At 35.1% G+C, this 13,882-nt stretch overlaps 1 protein-coding gene across 1 annotated transcript in view; it reads right to left on the bottom strand.

Moving 5' to 3' along the window:
- Nucleotides 1-10,777, bottom strand: part of LOC128237905 (phosphatidylinositol 5-phosphate 4-kinase type-2 alpha-like) — a 39,828-nt gene extending 29,051 nt beyond the window's left edge. Inside the window, exons 1-3 of the mRNA XM_052953486.1 lie at nucleotides 10,475-10,777; nucleotides 7,555-7,652; nucleotides 5,607-5,703 (exon numbers count right to left, since the gene is read on the bottom strand). Of these exons, the coding sequence (XP_052809446.1) occupies nucleotides 5,607-5,703; nucleotides 7,555-7,652; nucleotides 10,475-10,597 (318 nt within the window). The 5' untranslated portion in view covers nucleotides 10,598-10,777. The remainder of the gene's footprint in view (nucleotides 1-5,606; nucleotides 5,704-7,554; nucleotides 7,653-10,474) is intronic.
- Between the last annotated feature and the right edge of the window lie 3,105 nt (nucleotides 10,778-13,882).

The raw sequence follows: 13,882 nt of genomic DNA, 5'->3' as shown, positions 1-13,882 counted from the left end.
TCTAGACATTAAGACCTTTTGCCCAAAGCTGACTTAATTCTGTTGAATAAATTGTGAGAACATTTGCTCATTCTTTTTTAATTCCCCGATTCGCAAGCAATTCGTATGTGTTCCCTGTCTGGAGAGGCCATTATTTTCCTGGTAAAGTTCAACATGGCATTGACCTTCCACTTACTAACCCAGTCATCGAAATAAGACATTCTGACGAACAAGCCCGAATTCTTGTACTATTTTATGGAATCGTATTTTTGAACAAGCCCTGCTATATAAAATTCAGAATTTGAGCAAGCCAGGAAGACATTTTACCAGTGCAGGGCTTGCAGGCTTGTGCTAATTTCGACCACTGCTAACTCCAAGATCATGCACATACCCAAGCTTGTGTTTCCTTTTATATAAAAATTTGAAGGTTTTTTTCTGACTTTTTTGAAATTCTAAAACAAACTTTTTTAGAAATATGAAATAAATTTCTGTTTTTATTTTATTTATATTTTATTCAATGAAAAATTTCAATGAACACTCAAACTGTTTTTGTATTAAAGAGATGGTATATTCTTAAAGAAACAACAAATTTTATCACATTCTTTCATCTTTTTTGTCATCTTTTTGTCTATTTTTGAAGCATTTACTAATTCAGACTTCAATTTCAGACAAAATTTGAAAAACAAATTTCAATCAAAATGATGCATTTTTGAACAACAACGCATGTTATTCTATTAAAGCAGGTTTCACCTTGTGATAACCTGTTTAAAAATATAAAAAAAAATGTGCCTGTCAAAATAATATAAAGAAGCATAAAAAAAATCAACCAAGGGCCATAATTTGTACTTAGGGTTAATATGGAGTTATGTAACCTAATTGTAAAATGATCATTATGTGAGGTGTTAAGTCAATTGAATCAATGGTATAAAAGTTATTAGGTAAAAAATCCAACTTGCCCTAAAACTTTACCCTTAGTTCCTAAGTCAATCTGGGGCCATACTTTGTATTTAGGATAATATGGAGTTATGTATCCTCATTGTGTCATGGTCCTGAACAACTGTGTTAAGTATTAAGTGAATTGAAGGAGCGGTATTGGAGCTATAATAATTGAAAAGGCCAACTTCGCCCTAAAACATTAAATGGATGCCACCGCCTGGGCAAGTTGTAAAGCCTCCTTATTCTTCGAATAGGCGAGCTAAAAATAATTATAATTATAATAATAATAATAATAATAATAATAATAATAATTAAAAAAAATACAACCTCAATCCCAGACCTTTTGAACAAGTGACTTATTACACCATTGGGAATAGGGTCGAATTGTGGCCTCAAACTGGTCAGAAAAAACACCCTGTCCTCCCAAACAAGCCGTACAAAAAAATAATTACTTAACCTTGTCTCTTGTCGGCCAAGTTTTTGTTCCAGACAAATATATAACAACCATATCGTCAAATCCAACACAACATTTATCAACGTTTGTGAGGAAATTTGTCCAAGATAATTAGTCTAAGAGCAGTTCCCAGGGTGAAATAATGGTTTCTTCAGAGACGTATCCTACCATTTATGCGTCTAATTAATCTTCATTGCCTTACATTTGATTGCTGTCTTACACACCACGAAAACATCAGGATTCTGACACAAACAAGATGAAACAAGATGGTCAACATGTCATTATGGTAATTTGTGGTAGTGACATTTATAACTTTCAAGATCATCTATGTCAACCTAACAGTGGCAGCAAAAGAGTTGTGGAACTGTAGTAACACAGGTTAACTGTTGATACAAGAAAGTTACGTGAGCTGCACATACCCAGATAGCATAAGTATTTCAACGTAATGCTGTTATCATAACAGCTATCAACATAACTCTGTAATTATAATAACAGTTGTAAACATAACGCTGTAATCATAACAGTTATAAACATAATGCTGTAATCATAACAGTTGTCAACATAACGCTGTAATCATAACAGTTATCAACATAACGCTGTAATCATAACAGTTATCAACATAACGCTGTAATCATAACAGTTATCAACATAACGCTGTAATCATAACAGTTGTCAACATAACGCTGTAATCATAACAGTTGTCAACATAATGCTGTTATCATAACAGTTGTCAACATAACGCTGTTATCATAACAGTTGTCAACATAACGCTGTTATCATAACAATTGTCAACATTACGCTGTTATCATAACAGTTGTCAACATTATGCTGTTATCATAACAGTTGTCAACATTATGCTGTTATCATAACAGTTGTCAACATAACGCTGTTATCAGTTGTCAACATAATGCTGTTATCATAACAGTTGTCAACATAACGCTGTTATCATAACAGTTGTCAACATAACGCTGTTATCATAACAGTTGTCAACATTACAACCTTCCTGACGAATTTCCAGGATAGTTGGGCTGAAAAGGTTACCTCTAGAGTGTTAACAAAGTTTTTCCATATTTGGGCTCTTTGACCTAGTTTTTGACCCCAGATGACCCATATTCGAACTTGAGCTAGAAATCAACGAAACAACCTTTCTGACAAATTTCCAGGATTTGGACTGAAAATGTAGCCTCTAGAGTGATAACAAGATTTTTCTACTTTTAGATCATGAAACCTAGTTTTTCATCCCAGATGACCCATATTCGAACTCATTTGAGTAATTACTGGGACAAACATCCCAACCAAGTTTCGTGACAATTGAGGTTCAAATGTGACCACTAGAGTATTAACAAACTAAGTGTGGACGGACGATAGACAATTTCCTAATAGCTCACCCTCATCCTACAGCTAAGGTGAGCTAAAAAATATTGAATTCCCAATTTTGCCTAGAAATAAAACAAGAATGCTTTAAAATATATATGCACTTCCCCAAAAATAGTTTGAGGGGTTCAATTCTTTTCATTCAAACATAGATAAAATACATAATATTGGGAATTTTATTTTCAGCTACACTGAAATAATAAATAGTTGGTAAGTGTTTCCCTCTACCCACATTTTTTACGTGTTGGAAGGAAAGGGATTTCTTGCATACCGGATATGTGTTTCTGGCCATGTGATTGGTGCTGGAAAAACACATCTTACAACCCCAATGTAAGATGAGTCACGCGCAACAACGCGCCACTTCCTATTTCTTTTATTGTATGGTTTGTGAAAAGTATATTAAGCCATTTAAATAAAGCACAATCAAAAATATAAGTATACAATACTTTTAATTAAAATTGAAAATAAATAATCACAAAGACACGATTTTTAAAGGAACTATTTGACGTTGATATATATTTAAAATTACTGAGCTTTATGATGTCAGCAAACAACATCGCACACGCTTTTTGGTGAAATATACAAAATTGCGTTTTTCTATGTCAAGTTTTCCACAATTTCATAATTTTAGGTATGCGAGAAAAAATATTAATCACGTTTTTCCGGTCCAGATCAAAAAATCTGACCCTCGGGCACGCTGCGTGACCGGTAACTCGGCAAGCCTCGTTACCGGCTTAAGCGCGTACCCTCGGATCAGATTTTTTATCCGTACTGGAAACACATGATAGATACTTATAGTGTTCGACCTGCAAGCTGAAGGTCTGAATCCATTTCTGTGAGGAGTTTGGGCAAAATTTAGGCCAATGTGTGAAGCAGTCCCTGCCAAGAAGCAAAACTGGCTATTAAGCTCTTTTTAGGGCTCTTCTGTCTTCAAATATGAAGCAAACTGGGTTGTTTATCAATACTTACAACCTGTTTAACCCTTTGCATGCTGGGTAAATTGTTGTCTGCTCAAAAATGTCGTCTGGTTTATTCTAAATTTCTTTCAATTTTCTTAAAACTTTGGGCATATATTGACTGAGTGGCAAACGGCTTGGAACATGACCAGGCGCCGAGTTACTCGGCGTCTGGTCTGGTCCAAGCTGTTTGCAAAGCATTTAAAATGGCCATCAGCAGCCTAAGGGTTAAATAAACTAACAACGTACCAGCTAACTTTTCTTACTTCTCAGTAAAAAAACAATTTTTAATTTTATATCGCCAGGGGGATAGAAGAGGCATCAGATCTCATCTGTAGAAATCTGGGAAATTGAGGACAAATTATATCCCTTATTTTTTTCTCATTTCGTTACCTACTTTCTCTGACCATAATGAAATATGAATAGAAGTCGGTCAGCAAAACGCCAAACAATCCGTTAATAAAATGTTGACTCAGATCTTCCTTTCTTAAATCTGTATAAATATGATCTTCAAAAGTCACAAGAATGATGTTTGACATTTGAAATTTTATATGAAAATCTTCCTTGAAATTATATCAAGGGATATAGAGTACATCTGCCATGAAGCATCATTGTTTTCTAAAGGTTCAGTAGAGCATGATACGGTTTATCTTCCTGAAATTGATTTCTTCTCATTGTGGCTAAAGATTTATGATTTTGTATTTGCAGATTTCTTAGAACCACAAGCTTTTAAGTAGATAAGGATTTCTAATAATAATATCAACTGATCTTATGCTTTCATAATATGAAAAGACTGTAAAAACTGTAGGAGTATTTCTTAAGATTAAAGGAAAATTTTAACCACTGTTAACAAATTCTTATTTTATTGACCAACTCCTCTAAAATTTCAATCAGTAGACCAAATGTCAGAGACTCGCAGGTTTTAAAGCACAATAAACATATTGTGTAATAAAAATAATTCATGTGTGTGCAAATTTATTCCCTTAAAGTGTTTACATACCATAAATGTCCTACTGGACACACTGGGCGCTTGTCTTGTTCAAAGAGAACACTGTTCGCTAAATAAGAAACTTTTTCCCCCGTTCAGCAAACAATTTACAAACCACTTTATTCTTGAACAGTCATGTATAGAGTCATAAATATCAAATACTGACTACTTGTGTTTGAAAATCGGACTCCATTTGCTATCGATAATCGAATCTAATCGGACCAAGCATTTCGATTTACCATCGGACAATAATCGAAAGTTCATAATATCAGTAAGGAATACATTCTTTATACATAGTATCATCATGATCATTTAAGGTTAAACCTGGAATCAGTATGTGTGATGCTATAGTAAAGCTTTTTGCAACAGTAACTAAATTTCAATGGCCTTTTTCTGTCTTAATAACTTAACGAAAAAAAATAACAACACATATATGAACTTAACGAGAATTTACCTGAAAGAAAAATTGACATTTACCCGACCTTTACCATGAGTTACGTAGTTACCAGAAGTAGCATTAGCGACATCGATTTTGGACAACCACTATCGATTGTCGCCGACATAGCATTGCCAGCGACGATTTATCGATTGTTCTCGATAATCGTTTCATCACTACTGACTACACATGTCACAATAACCAATCACCTTAATGGTAGGCGGAGTGGAAACCCCACAACTGACCAATCAGTGTCTGCTATTAGGTAAAGCATTATTATAGCCGTGTGTCATCCCCTGGCGTGTAAATCAATAGAAATAATCCACTGAATATGTGGCTTTAATATCAAAACAAAACTTCGAGAAAGAATGAGAAATGTTTCACTCTGTTATTAACATATTACCAGACAGCCCTATGGTGGGTCAGAAAAGTTTTGCAGTCCTCATTCCAGCTTCTTTTTAAACCTATTTATATGAAACTTACCATATAGTCTTGATCATCTATGCCAAATCTCTCCCGTAAGTTTCTGAACACAATTGGGCAGTACTCTTTCACCTTGAAATGGCTTGGCATGTTCTCTCTGAAAACCCAAGCAATAAGCATTGAGCACATCTTACATGATAGCTAAGGCCAAATTTGTTTTGTTCAAATTTCAACATCCAATCACAATGCATATTTTATCACACGATTGCCTCATGTGTTTTCATGAAGAAATCGTGTTAAGAACACCTTGGTGAATGTTTTAATTAAAATTAACAGAGACAAGAGATGTTTTGCCAAACATAATGCCCCCCTGAGCGCCATGTTGTCAGGAATATTTGGACAATTGAATGAATTATGCATGGACTGAAATGACAGCTGATATGTCAATGACTTTGGATGCCTTTGATGCAGTTTTAAGAATATGAGCTATCAAAGTTTAAGGATAGCAGGTACAGTTTTTTAATCATGTTCAGATGATCACTGATGTTTGCAGAAAAAACATGTATCCTCTTAGCAGCAGGGAGTTAGTAAATATGACATAAATTTATGAGTTGTGACCTTGACACTTGACCTTAAAATCAATAGGGGTCATGTACTGGTCACCCCAAACCTAAATGTCAAGTTAAGAGGACCATGGGTGCAGGCATTGTCGAGTTATCACACAGAAAAGCTTTTTGCGTTCAAGGTCACTATCCAACCATTGACATCCATTTACAGAACTCGATCATTTAAGAAACAATTTTATCATGCAATATAAGAAGTTGCAGGGTTAGTAGTGAATAGCCCCACCCTCCCGATATGGTTTCTTGCGCCCCATATATCATGTTGACAACCTGTTTACTCTGATCAAGATGCCAACATCTGTTTCATTTAATCATCAGATTCGGAAATAAGACACCATTTTGGCACGATACCAAGATAAATTACCCAACATGGAAAAATATGGGGTCACTGCATGACCAGTCCTAGACCAATGGCAATTTTGCATCATCCATGTTTGAGGAGTGATATACGCAAACATCTCAAAATTGATAAAATAAAAATACTCTCTTACAAGTTACAATTCCTTATTTGCAGCGTGAGGAAGTTAATTTCCAGTGACTGGGAAAAAGCAATGTTATTTTACTTGCAACTTATTTGCAGTCAATAAAGTTGGCGAAGAAATTCATGGTTTGGGGTTAATTTTATTTGCTCTGCAACTTATGAAGACAGATTCTCGTAAATTCTGTCAAATGAAAGTTTTATAACCTTTGTTATCCTTTCATCTTGTCTGTTCCCGGCAATATCTAGCTAAAAGATTATTTATAACTGCTTTGAATTTTACTGGAAAATGACATAATTATGACAAAAGAATCGTAAACTTCCCCAAATATAAGCTAATAAATGACATGAAATGAATGCCAAGCATTTTCATTTGAAATAAATAGCTTTTTTCCAACATTTTGGGACTGGGACCTGTTTTAAAAAAGGTGTCATGTTGACTAAATTTTGGGAATTAAGAAAGAATTTGTTAAAAAGAATTAAAACCTATAATAGTATGATTTTAGATACATGCATTAATGGTATGGCAGTTGAAACCTTATATTACTTTAATTAAACACAATTTCTAACATTTTCTGCCAAATTCATAATGTTAAAATTATTCACATCACTTTCGAACCATGTGCCCTTTTATCCCCTTGTGCTCTGTCCCTCTTCTGCAGCACACACCGATTAAATAAAACATAAAATGTCCACAGGTTATATTAAACAGATTAATTTGTACAATTGGCTGCTGTTCTTTTAAAAAAAAATAAACACTAAAAGTTTCAAAACTCTACATGTATTGGAAAAAATTAAGGTGTTTTCATGTCATATTTAGCCTCAACAAGAGCTTAAAATAGTTTAGACATCCCGACTGATTTGTTCCACAAACACTAAATGGTGCATAAACAGCCACATGACTTACTTGTTATAGAGATGGTTGTCCACACGAACCTTGGTGTGGGCCTTGAAGTCATCTGGCATCAGCATCACAGGAATATTGACATGGTTTAGCTCAACAACCTGAAATACGAAGACCAACCAATTTTATATTGTTACCTTCATATACTGAACATTTGCCCATGGGGAAAATTTGCCTCAGGGTATTTTTTGGACATATTAATAATTATCGCCATTTGAAAAATATAATTTTTTTGATAAAATGCCAATAGTTTGTGTTTAAAAGAATATTAGACATAGTGGTGGGCAATTCAATTGTTGTGTTTATAGGACATGAAATGCCAAGGGGGTAAATTCTACCCCCACCCCATCCCACACGCCCTGACTTTTCTGACAATATCACTGCAGAGCGAAGCCTACATTTGTTGGTTGTTTTTCAATCGAAAAGGGGCATAACAATTATTAACACCAGAGTTATGGATTTTGCAACCAATGGACATATTAACTATGTAAACATGTGTACCAAGTTTCATTCGAGTATTTTCATTTTTTTCAGAGTTTGAGACAAGGTTAAAAAAATTGCATGCCAACTTCAACATTTTTTTTTTGAAAAACAGACATTATCTTATAAAAGATGAATGTTTTCACTGTGCATAAAAAATTGTAAAGAAACACTGTTTTTTTAACAAAAAAAGTGAATTGGAATGTGGGTCAAGTTAAATTGCCTTCAAGAAATATTCCTACATGCAGACCCCTTGCAGAACATAGTAAAAGTCATAAAGTTGTAGCCTTGGGCCATTTGTTAAAGTCATAAATGATGCAAGAATAAATGGAACCAATATTCAGGAACTGTGGTGATCATCATCAAATATGTATTTGATGCAATTTTACATCTGCATTATATCTAAAAGCATCCCATTCAGTGGCACAAAAAGCCATATCATGAGGCCCAATAATCAATTTTGTTATACAGTTCCCTACAAAGTTATCAATCAGCACGCAGAAACAAATATACTGGGCGAAAATACAAACTCGGGTCAATCAAGTCTACATTATTTTATTTTACTTTTTAGGGAAGAAAATAACGGCATTTAAGTTGAAATGCAAGTTTTTTTAGTGGATTTCTGCATTTTCTTCTAATCTTCAGGGCTTTCATTAAAGGAAGTATTTAAGTATATTACTACCTAATTTAAGTTACCTTAATCTTTTAAGTTACCTTAAACTTTCAAAATTGAATCCTGTGCAAACTATCAAAACCTCAGGTGTCAATGTTACTTTTATGGCCACATTTTAAAAAGTCTGGAATTAATTGTTTATACACACTTTTATGGAGTAATACCAAAAGGGTGTACAAAACTTAACAAAACGGTGAAAACCTGTGTTTGACGGACTTAAACTCCATCTCTCAGAGAAAAACTTCCAAAAATTGTTCAGAAGTAAGTTCATACATGTACTGGTACAACCAGTTTCAAAACATAAAAAACTGTGATTTATATCCATGATCTTCTTTGTGATTTTGAAGTTTTGTGGTTTTGATGAAACCTTATAATAAAACAATTTTCGTCCATCCGTGTCTCCTATAAACTTTAAACATTTTTGCTCAAAATTATAGTATTTACAATGTAGTATTGTTGCCACTTGACGTGTTTATACTGCTCCAATCACAGAAATATGTGTGACCACAGTCTGAATTACGTCTCTTGTTTTGATAAATCTTCATAAAAAATCCAGTGTTTTTTGCTTTTTTGCGCATTACTAATTCAGTGCAGGATTATATTTTTGTCTTGTTAAACGTCAAAGAATTGATCATATCTTATGTCAAAAGTTTGAAGACATCCCAAATACTTTTTATTCCTTTTCCGTCACATAAAACTTCCAACTTGGCTTATTTATAAATATGAAACATGTACAATTTGATTCTCATGCATTCCATACAATGAGCTGTTGAAAAAAATCAGAATAAAAATCATGAAAACAAGACCATGAAATTGGTCAGCCACTCCATCCCCACCCACTAAAAAATAAAATTCACGAAATTTCCCGTCATTTTAGTACTACTTTCATTTCAGCCAAGTAACCAAATCTTAAATGTTCAGTCAGGTATATATCTCATGGCATATAGGTGATACCATTCAAACAAGGCCAAATCAGATTCAGAATCAAGACTGCAAATCTAGGTAGTGTTTCATCTCTTAACCTGGGTTCAATTATAGTAGTCTAAAATAGTAGACCTGTTATACCGGATTCTTCTTATCCCTTAAGTCGTAACGGGTTTGTCAAAAAACATGGTGGTTTTGAAAAATATTGAAATTGTATTTAGAGAAGTATTTTATGTTTCAAGGTTTTTATTCATATTTTACAAGGTAAGTGCAGAGATATTTTGCACAAATCAAGCATTAAAACACAGGATTTACCTTTCCAATAAAACAAAACTTTACTGACACAGACATCAATGATGCCAATCGTAACAACTTGGCTATCTCCGGCAAGTTTGGAAATAGACCTTGTAAATACAATCGTAACAACTTGACCATGGCCAAGATGTTCTGATTGTTGTAAAACTGTGAACCACAGCCTTGCAGATGACCGTCATGTATATATTGTTATGTTTTGACAGTATGAAATGAAAAAACATCAAACTCATAATAATTTGTTGGATATTTATTTTTTAGTGGAACTAACAATATAAAATAACATTATCTGGTAATATTTCGTGTGTTTTTTTGTCATTTTATAGACGGAATATGCTTTAACCTGGAATCCCGATCAGAATAACTAACCCCTTTTGGTACAAAATAATTTGTACGTGACGGATTTGCCATATCAATTGCCAAATGGTTTCGACTTACTAAGGGTAAATAGCAACTTCAAAAGACACAAAATTTCTTTACATGTTTCACAAAAATAACACAATTTTGTTTATTGACAGTAAGTGTGACACATACCGTGTGATTAATTCCCCACATAAACACACTCAACAATGGTTCATTTGCTCTAAACAGCTTTCGTTTCGCTGATTTCACTTTGAGCGATTTCTGCTTTTCTTGCACCGTTTGAACGCTCGCCATTTCGGCGTATTTATTGCACTTGATGCTCTGATACACAAAGTTTATAAAGACAAACTATGTCCTTAATTTAACCAGTTAGTAATTTCTCCCGATCTGGCTTTGGTCTTTTCATAATGACAAGAGAAATCGATTTTCTTGCTCAAAACAACACCCTTTTCTGGATTGATGGCCGGATATTTATCACCCAGAATGCATCGCAATTTCATGAAGAATTACTCAAAATCATTAAGAAAAATTCTTGGAGCAGTTACCTCCCATAGAATAAGCAACAGACAACAGTTTTTTGTTGTTGTGTATTTTAAGTTGCTTCCCCTGTCTTAATCCTGAGTGATACCATTGTTTATATTTTATATATCTTCTCACAGAAGTCCTGGAACATAACCTACGGAACTACCAACGACATGTAATAATACAGTGATCCAGCTAGGCATAAGTATGTTTCTCTACCAACATTCTCAATCAATAAGAACTAGCACATAACAAGTACAGAAAAACGCAGGAGTACACTAGTTGGGAGAAAAGCACGTACATGCCTCGTCATACCCCAAGACTAGAGATGTTCAATTAAGCTAAAAATTATACTGGCCATATCAGTTTCAATCTTGTTAACTGATATCAGTATGCAACAAGCAATACGTGTATGGATGCATTTCTTTGGTTCCATCCAGGTTTTGAAAATGACAAGGTGCTACGTAGTAGGAGATAGAAGCTGTGTCGTGCTGTTCAGTGTTCGAACGTTATAAAAATGTTAAGAATTGTGCATATTTTAAATAATATTGCCAACTGCCAAATATGTCAAGTTTGTATGATTTTATTTAATCATATTTTAAGTTTTAATCAAAACAAAGTAAATATGTGAGTATCTTAAATATCTAATATTAGAATGCCGGACGGTGCCCATGCTAGTACCTATGAGTAAAAAAGGATGCTGCCAAAAAGGACAGGGTGCAGTACCGTGACAAAACTCTTTAGCTGAACCCTACTTGTTATGAGCCTGTGCCATTAGTATTTCGTTTCATCACAGACCTATAAACCTAAGTAAAATAGAAACCTTAGTCCATTTCGTTTGTAATTTAAGATTAATGTTATATGTCACTGTTGGATACTATCAAGAGTGGCAAACTGCCACAAGGTAGGCAATTAAAGGCATTTAAATTATGTTAGTTTTGCTTGAAAAAAATGTGTAGTTGAAGCAATTCAAGGGCTATTACTCAGAAGTGACTGAAGTTCCTGAATTATAGTTTTTTGATGATCGGACAGAAATTCATTGAGTTATACCGCGGACATTTCACAATTTGGGTAATATAAGCAATTAAGAGCCATAACTCCGAAATGACTGCAGTGACATTTGTGGTGATCGAACTTTGTCAAGATATTCTGCCCTTTCATTTATTGTCAAAGTTTGATGATCAGATCGGACAACAGCTTCTCTAGTAATAATGCGGACAGGCGGCCGAACACCCACCGTTGGTGAATCAATATGATAATACTTCCCGTCATTGTATTATTTTTAATTGCAATTTGTTCAATACACTTGTATTTTTTTTTTTAAATAAAGAATGCTTCTGCCTTTGCCTGAATGCGGTGAGGGACCTGTTACGGCGAAGTACACCGTTGGCAGGCGTTAAGTCAAAGTGTAGGGCGGCCCGTTTGACCTTCACTGTCTGTGCGTGGACTTCACAGTTTTCCTATTTTATCTAGCTGGTTAAAGGAGCTTGTTGGATGGTAGTGCTGTCAACAAACGTTCGGCCACCTTAGAAGAAGATCAGCCCATTTCTTGTTTATGATATGGGTCCCAAATAATAACACCATTGTCAAAAGATGGGCATAACTTGTGCCAGATAAATTGATTTTCTACCTTCCTCTGGACAAGTTTCTTCCTAGAAGTGCCCTAGTTGAATTTGCCCTTTTCAGTAATCTTAGTAATATGAGTTGAACATGTCAAAATCTCGGTTAGAATGAGCCCCAGGAACTGGTTTTCAGTAACTTGTTGTAATAAATTATACATGTATGCCAACACAGCGTCTAAAATGTGGGATTTTATTAATTACAGTTGTAAGCCTTTTCCACATCAGTTAAACATTTGGTTCGGACATATTAACTTATTTTATGCACCAGTCAATTGTAACCCCTGCCCCCAGGCCCGGGAAATAGCGGGGACTATTACTTTCGGTCCAGCCAAGCCCGGGTAGAATCTCCGCCCTGCGGGGACGAACTGCTCGTAAAATCCCCGCCAAATGCCCCCGCACCCCAGGGATCCTAGATAAGGCCCATGGCCCATGCTAGCCCGCTATTTTGGCGCAAAGACAAAACCACCGCATTCACCCAGAATTGCGGAGACATCTGGAAGATAAAAGCACGGCCCATTTCCCCGGCTATCCCCGGTATACCCGGGGGTGGGGGCGTGGTTACAATCGGCTGGTGATTTTCTACACTCTGAGCGGGTGTTATCGCAGTTAGATTTAGAATACGAAAATATATTTGAGATTTTTCAAGGTTTTAGAATGTAGTAACATCCGAGTCTGTCAGGACCATGGCGTTGTCACCATGCAATTCGATAAATACTTATTGAAGACTTAACGGACTAAGGACGTAGTGTTTGTGAAGACTAAGTCTTATATTGTATCTTCCCGAGTTTGTTGAGTATGTACCTGTGTGAGGTTATATTTGATCGATGAGGTTTGGATGTAATTGACGATCACATTCGATCGTTACGGCACATCACCTGCTAACACGATATGTTTACTTTTCCCATCGTCAGAAATTGATTTCAGTGACAAATCGAGATTATTTAAGTCATTAAAATTTCAATGAGGCATGTAAACTCAACATAAATATAGATCTTTCTCGTACATCATTGTGATATCAGACCTCACAAGTTCACCGTCAGTTACAATTTTCTCTTGTTCAACTGCTAGTCGATTAAGTCTTTGCTCGCACCTCCGCGAGTCAATCTATCATTTCTCCGAAAAATATAGCTTTTAGGAAACATTTTAATGGGTTTGGTTGCACCTTTAGACGGCTCATTTCCAGGCTAAATTAATATGCTATAACCATGGTTCAGTCCCACAGATGATGTTCAGCTATTCTTACCAAAGCAGCAATTAATAATGAAACTCTTGTCTGTTTCAACAATTCTCTGCAAGTGTTATTGTAGTCAGATACTTTTCCTTATATGAATTACATTATATACTTGCTTTGGTGTTTGAGGTACATGTAGTCATATCACTTGACACTTGGCTTGTCAGTGACGATCGACATTGATGCACGATTTTTCCCTTGGTC

This window comes from Mya arenaria, chromosome 1 (assembly GCF_026914265.1).
Source record: "Mya arenaria isolate MELC-2E11 chromosome 1, ASM2691426v1".
NCBI lineage: Eukaryota > Metazoa > Mollusca > Bivalvia > Myida > Myidae > Mya > Mya arenaria.
This window is presented reverse-complemented; position numbering and strand designations above follow the sequence as displayed.